This window comes from Bidens hawaiensis, unplaced genomic scaffold (assembly GCF_021521415.1).
Source record: "Bidens hawaiensis isolate Kalapana, Puna unplaced genomic scaffold, B.hawaiensis_p1.1 tig00000296_1, whole genome shotgun sequence".
NCBI lineage: Eukaryota > Viridiplantae > Streptophyta > Magnoliopsida > Asterales > Asteraceae > Bidens > Bidens hawaiensis.
Genome location: NW_027491024.1, coordinates 2802597 through 2813368, shown reverse-complemented (window position 1 = coordinate 2813368; position 10772 = coordinate 2802597). Strand labels below are relative to the sequence as shown.

The 10772-nt window shown below is 34.6% G+C and overlaps 2 protein-coding genes across 2 annotated transcripts; one reads left to right on the top strand and one right to left on the bottom strand.

The window, feature by feature from the left end:
* Positions 1–4843: 4843 nt before the first annotated feature.
* On the top strand, positions 4844–6278 carry LOC143619645 (uncharacterized protein At5g01610-like). Its single transcript, XM_077091531.1, has 3 exons — positions 4844–4967; positions 5069–5123; positions 5902–6278. Exons 1-3 carry the CDS (start codon positions 4860–4862, stop codon positions 6276–6278), a joined length of 540 nt encoding a protein of 179 aa, XP_076947646.1. The 5' UTR covers positions 4844–4859.
* Positions 6279–6406: 128 nt separating this feature from the next.
* On the bottom strand, positions 6407–9464 carry LOC143619634 (protein RETARDED ROOT GROWTH, mitochondrial-like). Its single transcript, XM_077091522.1, has 7 exons — positions 9053–9464; positions 7669–7780; positions 7433–7598; positions 7192–7340; positions 6934–7085; positions 6739–6853; positions 6407–6667 (listed from the first exon to the last, which is right to left on the bottom strand). Exons 1-7 carry the CDS (start codon positions 9358–9360, stop codon positions 6527–6529), a joined length of 1143 nt encoding a protein of 380 aa, XP_076947637.1. The 5' UTR covers positions 9361–9464; the 3' UTR covers positions 6407–6526.
* Positions 9465–10772: the final 1308 nt, after the last annotated feature.

Here is a 10772-nt window from a genome sequence, read left to right as displayed (position 1 = left end):
ATACTCTAAACCATCTTAATTTCATATAAACTCCACATCATCATTTTTTTCTCTTTCACTCTATATCATTCAAAGGAAATGGTTTAACCCATTTAACATATAATTAATATAACAAATCAATTAGTAATTAATACATAATTAATACATATTGTTCCTTTTAACTCATTAAAAGCATAATCCATAGGCCTTTTTAACACACTTAACAAGTGGGAAGTGGTTTAATCCATCTTTAAAGTGTCACGTCATTTTAACCTATGTAGGGATTAGAGTATACCACATGACCTAACGGCATTTTTATTTGCTTGCCAATCATGTAAACTCTTATGTTAAATTATTAATAATGCTAGGCTTACAATTAAAGTCAAACCCACCGTATGCCTTAAGACCATATATAGTGTAAAACCCTCAAAACGCTCCCACCTCCTTGTCTATTGAATGGTTTTCCTCCTTTGTCAAGCGTTGTGTATGAAACGCTTAGTGCATTGTTCCCGAGGGGGGGGGGCATGTTTTCGAGCGTTTTAAGTGTGGAAAACACCCGCTACACGAGTTCACATGCTCTAATTAGTTAAGTTTTTCCAAAAGCCTGTCATAGTCTTGTCTTATATTATGTATTGTTATTTATTGTATTTTACTTTTACACAAAGATTCAGTTTTGGACGCAATTGCCTAAAATTATATGTTGGGCCACCTTTTTATATAATGAAAATATAGGTAGGACTGACATATCGTGTATACCCGTACACGATAAGACACGAACACGAAATGTGTATACTTGAACACGACACGAAAATTTATCGTGTACATGTATTCAAACACAAACACGAACCTGTTACTACCTGATATACACGATAAAACACGAAAATACATGATAAGAGCTATTTAGAACCACATATTTGATAACCTATTTAGTGAAGCAAAATCCGGAGAGGGAATGTTTGTGAGTAATGAGTGGTGATGGCTGAGAAACAAAGAGTGAGAATGTTTTATGAATTTAGGATTTATGATAACTTATAATTATATATATATATATATATATATATATATAAGTATAAAAATCTAACCAGGTACTTAACATGTATTTTACCTGTTTAGACACGAAAATTAATAGGTAATTTCGTGTCTATCTATTTAGTACACGAAACTAGTTAAGGCCTTATATGTTACCTGCTAAAGTCGTGTGGGTACGTGTCGTGTATTCGTGTCTCGTGTATAAATTGCCAACCCGTAATAATTTGGGCCTTTGATGAAACGAAATTAATGGTTGAGATAAGCACGGTGACAATTTGAAAATTATCCGGAAGTTGGTGAACACTAGAATGAGTAAAGAGAGAATACACAATCGTGTTCCCTTTTTCATTTAATGCTAGTTCTACCAATTTTTAAGAACTCAAATAACTTTTACCTGCTTCGTCATTTATATATAGAGAGATCATAAAATCAAGAATTTTATTTTTTTTAATATGTACTCAACGTTAAGGTTAAAAAGGTATAACTATCGGGCATGGGACCCCTTTATGCAACTATAAGTATAAAGTCATGTATACCTTGATGATATGTATAAAATTGTTGTGATACAATAATACAAGTATAACACACTTAGAAAAATAATTATACGGTCAACTTCTCATCAAATTTAATGTGTTTAAGCTTTTAAAAGTATAGTAGCCAACTTTCAAAATATTATTACTTCTTCAAAAGACGGTAATTTATTGGGCTACTTGAGAAAAAGAAACGGTTGTAGTCTATTAGGTTTTAATGGACTTTGAGAAAAAAACATTTCATCCTAAGGTTTGAGGCTAGTTGTACAAATAACGGTTAAATGTTTATGGGCTATTGGTTAATAATCTAACCTAGAGGTGCACAAACCGGGATTTTTTTGGGGAACCGAAACTGGATAGGAGGGGTTCATGGTTTGGTTAACAAAGTCAAGAACTAACGAACCGGGTTAGGTAGAAACCGGTTATGGGTATGGTTGGGTTTTTGATCTTTTTGCCTGGGTTGGGTCCGGGATTTGACCAGGTAGAGAAGGAATTGGTTCCCGTGGGTCGGTTCGGTTCCGGATATTGTTTCTCCGAGCAACTAAAACTTGGTTTGTACCTACGGGTTGGGTACACCGGCCGGTTTTGAGTCAGGTCCGAAACTGGGTTTTATGTCCAAGTATAATCGAACTGGTTATTGGTCATCGCAAAACTGGTTATGGTTAGTAATCAATTTTAAAATGTATAGTACCTAACAATAACTAAACTTGTTAACCAAAAAAGTTCTATTTTTATTTATTTTTGACATTATCAAATCAACCAAACATAATCTTGTTAAAAAACATAGAAAATCAAGAATACATTTTTTTTTATTTTTATCAGATCATTGTGGTCATTTTGTTGGCATTTGTGTTCGAATCGTGATCTCGATTGGTTTAAGTGATTATCAACCTTATACATCTCTACTCGTGCATATAGAATCCTAGGACAATATGTATGAAGTTATAAGATGAAGTCATGAACCTAGTCGTGTATAAGGGATAGATGATTGAATGAGAATATAAAGACTACTCATATACATGGTCCTCACAATGACTTCTTACTTTTAAGAATCTATGTAACCTTCTACGTGAACCTTACTACTCAACTATTATAGACGCAATGCTAACCAAATTCAAGCTATAATGCATCAATGCCTGTTGATCCAGCACTCCCATAAGTTTGTTTTCTCTATATATACCTATAACTCGAGCATTTTTATTCACCAAAACATATTGAATAAGGTCAAGTGTCTCTTAGAGGTCCTCTAAGCACTTCATTGGGATGCATCATTTTAGATTTCCTATTGAAGTGTTTGGAGGAACTCCGAAAGTTACTTTTGACATCTACAACCGCTAGTGTTTGCATATTGCTTCATACTTAGTAAGGGTATGTTTGGTTGAAAGGAATGGAATGAAAGGGGAATGAAATGGGAGAAGGAATGGAATGGAATGGACAAAGGAATGAAATGGATCATTACCATTCCTTTGTCTTGTTTGGTTAACATATGGGAATGAAATGAATAATTACTTTACGTTGTTTGGTATCCGAAAATATTTTTAGGAATGCAATAGAAATAATGAAAATATTCCTATCCCAAAATATGTATATTTTTACAAAATAAATTAATAAATAAAATAACTGAAATGGCGACGGTGGTGGTAGCTCTGGAGATGAAAATGGTGGTGGCGGTGGCGACGGTGGCGGTCAGGCAGCGGGGGTGGTGGTTGTGGTGGTCAAGCGATGGTAGCATTAGTAGTGATGGCGATGGTAGGGTGGTGATGACGGTGGTGGTGGCCAGGCAGTGATAGTGGTGGTGGCGGTTATGGTCAGGTGGCGACGGTGATAATGGTTGTCGTGGTTATGGCGACGATGGTGGCGGTGGTAGCTTTGGTGGTATGGTGGGGGTGGGGGTGGTGATGGCGATGGTGGCGGTCAGGTGGTGGTGGCGGCGGCGGCGGTGGTGGTGCCGGTGGTGGTCAGATGATGGTGGTGGCTATGGTAGTGGTGGTGGTGGTGGTTAGATGATGGTGTTGTTGAGAAAGTAGGTTGAAGGAGGAATGAAATAAAAAAAAAAGAAGGGGGGTGGGAAGGAATGGTTTTGAAGAAATGAAATTCCATGTGTAATGGATGATTACATTCAATTGTGCAAACAAACACCTCTTATTTCATTACCATGTAATGAATCATTCCATTCCGCCTTTCATTACTGCGTAACAAATGCTACCTAAGTGATCATGTTATATAGCACATGTATAAAGTTTGTTTGTGTTTTTCCGTCAAACATTTATACTTGAAAAAGAACCCGATTATGGAAGAGATTTTATAGCCCACAAGGTCTACTTGATTATTATTAGAATAGGTTTGTTTAACGTTTTCCCCCTCATATGTGATGTGTTTACTATATATAAAAATTTAAGGTTCGTTGAAAATAGTGGTCACATGGAGGATACATTGTACATAATAAAGATCAAATACATGACATTATATAACTTGATTTCTGATAACCCATCATTCCTATCTTCCTCTAGGGTTGTTCAATGATTGGTTAAGTTAATTCACTTTCGAGCTCACAACAATACAAACTGAGCCTCGTATTTTATTGGTATTTAGTGAGTTGACTTGTTTTATTTTGAACTTATATTATTTTCTATGTTTTATATGTCTCAACTAACTAGATAACAACATCAAATTATATAAGTTTCAAGAAACGCAATATCAAAATACCAATTTATAAGAAAAATAACGATGAAAAATTATCCACACCCGGTCAAAATTTATACGAATCAAGTAATCAACTTATTTAAATTTTGATAGATCTCTTTTTGAGCTAACTACGAGCAAGTTGCTAGCCACGAGCTAGTTGAACATCACTATCCTCTTCGATATCTTTTATAACTACAAAGCTTGATCAAGGTTCAAATCAACATCACTAAAGGCAGGATGAACATGAGTCACTAAGTTATTGCCTTAAAACCAAACTATAACCGAGTACTTCACTTGTCATAAAAATATAACTAATCAGTTATTGGTTTTTAAAGAGTGGGCTGGTTGAATTAACTATTAAAAAATTTAAAGTTGCTCTCACTTTTTCTTCTAATCATATAAATAATAGTCTTGTGAGCCTGTTTGGGCTTGACACTCGGGTTGAGGCTCGTCTTATGATATTAGTGGGTTATCCAAAGTTTACTAGTTTAACAAAAGTAATAATAAAAATATTAATTTATCCGGTTTTCAAAATCTCAGCAAACAATTCAAAGCAACTTTTGACTTTCCCCTTGCTTCCTTTTCATCTCAAAAACCCTATTTTTATTTGCTCTGCATTGTGCAGTGTGCGTGAAAATGGAGAAAGCACTGGTGAAAGTTGGAAGCATGAAGGCTAAAGCTGGAAGTTATTGGATTTCAAAGAAAGCTAAACAAGAGTTATCTAACATCTCAGATGACCTTACTGTATATATCTTTCTTCATTATTTTTTGTTTAATATTTTGCACAAAAGCTATAGATTTTGAGCCAGTATGAATGATATTATTTTGATGGTTCATCTTTGCAGACTTTCACAACTACTGTTGAAGACAAGGCTAAATGGATCTTTAACAAGCTCAAAGGTACATTTTTTTTCTTTTTACTATTTTGCTTATTATAATGGGTCGATTTGGGTTGTGTTTTATCTCGAAAGGTTCAGTTAGGTAAAAATCTAACAGCTAAGGATTTAAATTGTTTTTCTCAACTATTTGGGAAAACTTTACTAGCATTCAGCCACTCAACTTTCATGAGGTGTTTCAAGTTTATATCATTTTTCTTATAAATATTCATTTTTTTCAAAAAAAATAATTTAAGTGTTCAGATGAAATATATATATGTATATAAGTGATAATTTTTTTTTTCAATTAACTTAATGTAGAAAGGTAAATTGGTGTATAAAGAAAATTCAATGAAGGTTCATAATTGTTAAATATAAGCCAAACTAAAAAAAAACATAGTCTCTAAACGGTATCTAAGATTCATATATGTTTTACCTGCCTCAAATTTTCAAAACTTAAAACTTTTATAAATATTGTAGAGGATCGGTAAACCTGATGAAAACAGAGTGATTTTAAAGATAGAGAGAGAGAAAACCTTTGAATGACTGTAGTGTACCATTTGAAACACTTAGTTACTATTTTGTAAAGTTACCCCTAGTTATTTACTAGAAACATATAAAATAGGCAAAAAGTGTTTGCGGGCCCATCCGGCCTTGTACTAAAATGATCATTTTTCATTTACTAAAAAGTTTTCGAGTTTTGCCAAAAATTTAGATGTAATTATGTGGCACATTTACACGAAAAGTTAAAGAGACATCCACATTATGATCTCAATAACATGATTATATATGTATAATCACAGGAAAACCGGTGAAATCCTTGCCAGAACTTCTTCGCGAGTACAACTTACCACCAGGTCTTTTCCCTAACAACATAATATCTTACGAATTTGACAAAACCAAAGCCAAACTAGTCGTCTACTTGCCTTCTTGTGAGTTGACTTTCAAAGACTCATCTGTCATAAGATATGCCACTCGAGTCAAAGCCGTTTTAATGAGGGGAAAGCTCACCAACATTGAAGGAATGAAAACAAAGATGTTGGTATGGGTGAAAGTCACAAATGTTGCAGTTGAAGGGTATAGATCAGATAAAGTATGGTTTACTGCAGGAGTCAAAAAGTCAAGACCGAGAGATGCTTATGAATCACTTCTTGATGCAATTAGAGTTGAAGAATTTTGAGGTTTCATTGGGTTTTAAATTAGAGCCCTTTGTGTTGAATTACGTTAGTGTATTTTGTACTATTATCAGACTTGGCATGTGTGCAAACGTTGATGGCATATTTGTCATTTCGCGTTCGCTTAAATATGAACAAAACCTGAAGATGTTATTCGGTTTTGAAACAACCAGTTACTATCTCAGTTCTATAATCTAACCAGAAAAACAAAAATCACTTGTAAAACAAATATATCTTTCAATAAATGTATCCATCATAGCAGGACTACATTAGTTTCCCGTATGATTTCATAAATTCCTATAATGTTCTCAATGCTCAGCAACACTATGATGCACCATTCCAATAGATCAGACTTTCGGTTTTGCAGGGCTTCTTGCAAAAAATGAATATTATGCTGCAAAAAAAAAACAAAGAAAAAGTTAACAGCTATAAACTGTTTCTGGTAAACCAAACTAAAAAAGTTACCTCCACAAACTTCAATTTATAATCAAGATTCCCAAACCGCTGAGCGACTTCATATTCCTCACGAAGGTACTCGTATATTTGAGCATATTTTGCTGCTCTCCAGGCTATCTCTGATCTAAAACATAAACAAGCCATTTTTTCAACAACGAAGAATTAAAGCGTTTATTATCAGTTTATCACTCTATTCATAGTTACCTGTCAAAAAGTCCTACTCTAAGAATGACATCAGCTAAATTTGAATTAGCTTTTCCAACAAGTTGAAAAAGCTTCTTCCTTTCCATATTAAACGTGCCAGTTTTCTCCATTACACGATTAATATCTGTAAATTCTTTAACCATGCCATCAACCTTCGCAAAAAAAAAAAAAAACAAACAAACATTTCAATTTGTAAAATCCCCTATACTTTTGTTCTCGCTTAAAAAGACAAAAAAAAGTAATTAAACTAATTAGTACCTGTGAAACAAAATAATCCAATGCAATACTTTGGCCAAGCACGCTGCTAATGATACGTATACTGTCAATATCAAGGTTTTTCAGGACAATGTAATCCGGGCCACCTTGCATATCTTCGGTCAATAGTGGATTCTCTTTGACCACATAATCTGTTTAGACAGTTGCAAATGCTTTAATGCAATTATTATGGATGAAAAAGTGTAAAATTGCCCCTTATATCAGTAGATACTAACTAACTAACCGTCATTTCTTGTCTCCGAGTCTTTTAGTACCGACCCTGAAGCATGCCTTTTAATTATGGAAAGGTAAGACTCAACTTCATGATCCTCAACATTGAACAAGACCGCAGATCCATACTGGAACACCACCATGTAACTATGAGAGCTAGGGTTTTCTTCAACACCGTCCTATAAAAAAACTCTTTTTTCATTCCAAATAAATGCAAAAGGTATCTTTTTCAGATGTAGACATTCTTACCATATAATCTGGATTATAATTACAAAATTTGAGGGCAGTATGGTTGGTTGAACGTGAAGTGGGGCGGACAACATTGCCTGAAAGCTCTACTTGCAAGCTCTTCAAATCAACACTGTCAAAACCATATATTTGAGAAACCAAATGATAAAAAAGTAGCAAATATCAGACTCAAAGATTTGATCCCACAATATTAAGATGTGAAACAGAGCACACGTGGATCACCAACATCAATGTTTTCAGACCCGGCCCGGGCGTCGACCCGGACACCTTACCGGGTCAAAGTTCGGACCGACCCGGGAGGGCGGATCGGTGTTTGACCCGGATGACGTCATAAATAATTTAAATATATAATTGCATATATATATATAATTCATATACATATAAAAAATAATGATAACCAAAATAATAATAAAAACAAACTTTAGTGTTTATCTATGTTTTATACATTGATTTTTAAATATGTATGATTTATGTTTGATTAATAAAGACATAAGCTTGGTTGGTTGGCTCATGGGTAATTATTAAAGCTTCTATCTCCAAAATGACCCAAGTTCGAATCCTGGCATGCACATTACATTTTAGATTTAATGAAAAAATGGATTTTACCGGTTCAACCGCCGGGTCAACCGGTCCAACCGGTCCAGGCCGACCGGTCACCAGCAATACCGGCCGGGTTTTTCGAAAACGGGCCAAATATAGTGACCCGGCCCGGTATAGGGACCGGGTCCCGGTCGGACCGGTCCGACCGGCCGGGCCGGGTTTCAAAACACTGACCAACATACTAAAACTTAAAATTTCCATGTATCATACACTAAATCCTGCAATTCAATCAGATAAGTAGTGCTGCAAATGAGTCGGACGTTCGGTGGGAAGGTCGTTTGTTTTGTTTAATTATGAATGAACATGATCACAGGGCATGTTTGTTCAATTGTGTCCGTGAACGTTGGATAATGTGTCCATACGTCCGTTTATGTTCTTTAACCTTTGTTCATTAAAGGTTTTTAATGACTTTTTAAAATTCTATAATCTATCATATAGAATTAAGCAATATTTATACGAGTATTGTGTGATTCATTTTTATGTAAAATTAACATATGAATATGAATGTTAAAAAAACACCAACACAAACTTGGTATCCAGACCGAACCGTCGACACTCACCTTTCTTTGGTTAGCTAAATGACATGGTTTCTGTTCATTTGTGCTCATTCGTGATCAAGTTCCTTTCGGTTAGCTGTTCATGGACAAGACCTTGTTCGATTCGGTTCGGTTCGTTTCGTTTACATCCCTAACTCAAGTTGCTTATATTATTCAAGGCATTTTATCGAACAACACATGTGCATGGTAAACAATAGCAATTATCATTAAAAAAAAAGAAATAAAACCTTGTACATAGAAAGATGGCTCTAACAGAGACCTTGACAGACGCATCATTATCTTGATTTGGCACTAATAACTCCTGTGCATATTTGTGTTGATCATCAATATAAAAAAAAGGGTTTGCAGCAGCGGAGAATCCCCTAAAGGTGGAAGCTTGATTGGTGGGTATGAAGCAATTGGTCCTTGAATGAAGATGATGATTTGAAGGTGTAATGAGACGCCTGCAGAAGAAGGTGGTTTTGGGGGATAATAAATGACCGGCGGCGGCGACTCCTGACAGATAAAAAAGAGTAGTGGTTCTTGATCTCACCATTAGTATTAGTAATGCTTGTTATTGGATTGGATTTTATTGTTGTTGAATTGGCTGATGATTATTGTTTTCTTCATTTTTGGTTGGGGGAAAAGAATTGAATGAATTTGGTTGGTTCGTTACAAGACCTGGTGGTGCAAAGAGATGGGCCGTTTGGTTGATTTTCAAGTAGAATACAAGAATGTGGTTTCAAGATTCTTTCTTTCTTCGTTGGTTTGACTATGTTTATCTCAACAACTTACCAAAACTAACAATTTCTTTTTTTTACTTGAGGAACAAGGCAGAGGTAAATTTATTTAATGACCCGGTTACTTAATGCCAAAAGACGATCATATATGTCAACCGTTGCAGACAACGCTTTTTAGTTCAAGCACACATTTTATAAATCCAATTGTGATTAGATTCAGACTTAAACCTTGCAACCTTCAACCCAAATCTTTACTTCCCTTCTAATATCAGCTGAGTTAAAGCTCATTAGCAAAATTTTTTAACGCATATCCAAATATACAAAAGTACTAATAATGGATTTTTTTTTCTTTAACCAACTTTGACTAAAGTGTGATTCAGCATTTGTGTAACAATGGATAGTCTATTTAAATGCTAACATTACGGGCGTTCTTCGGGTTCTTTTTTTGAATTTCGGGTTTTTCGGCCGGGTTATTCGGGTTTCAAAGTTTTAAATTTTAACCCAAAACCCAACCCAAATCTCTCATGGGTTTTTTGGGTTCAGGTTTTTTCGGGTTGGGTTAATCAGGTTTCAAGTATCCTAGAAAACAAAACAAAAAATTAAAAAACTTCAATACTAAAATTAAAACATATTCTTCTTTGCTCGTAATGCAAATAGTCAAATAATAAACCAACATAAGTTGATAAAACAATTTAAAAGAAGATTAAAACTAAGTAACTAACTCTAACCATAATATACTTCAATCAGACGTGATTTGTGTAAGGCCCCGTTACCGGTGTCTTACATTGGACGTTGGATTTACTCATAAATACAGTTCTAAATATCGTAGTTAATTAAAACTTTACGCGGAATATAAAACTTTCATAATATTACAATAATAATTCATAACATGTCTTGAAACATTCTTGTCTTTCAAAATTAAAACATTAAATATAAAACATCATGCGTCTTCAGATGCCAACCTCTTATTCGTTTGCCACATGCCCTGCTCAAGCTAGCTGCCTCATTCTGTGCACCTGCGTGCATACTAAAAGTCAGATACGCTAAGTGAATTCTAGTTAATCACACATCATAAAATACATATACTTACCTTCATTTATGCATCCGAAGATACAAAATAGTTACTTTACTAATTTACTTTCATTACATAATTTCATACATACGTTCATACTTTATTACTTTCATACTATATAATTACTGTCCTTTCTATTTCAGATATTATTAGGGT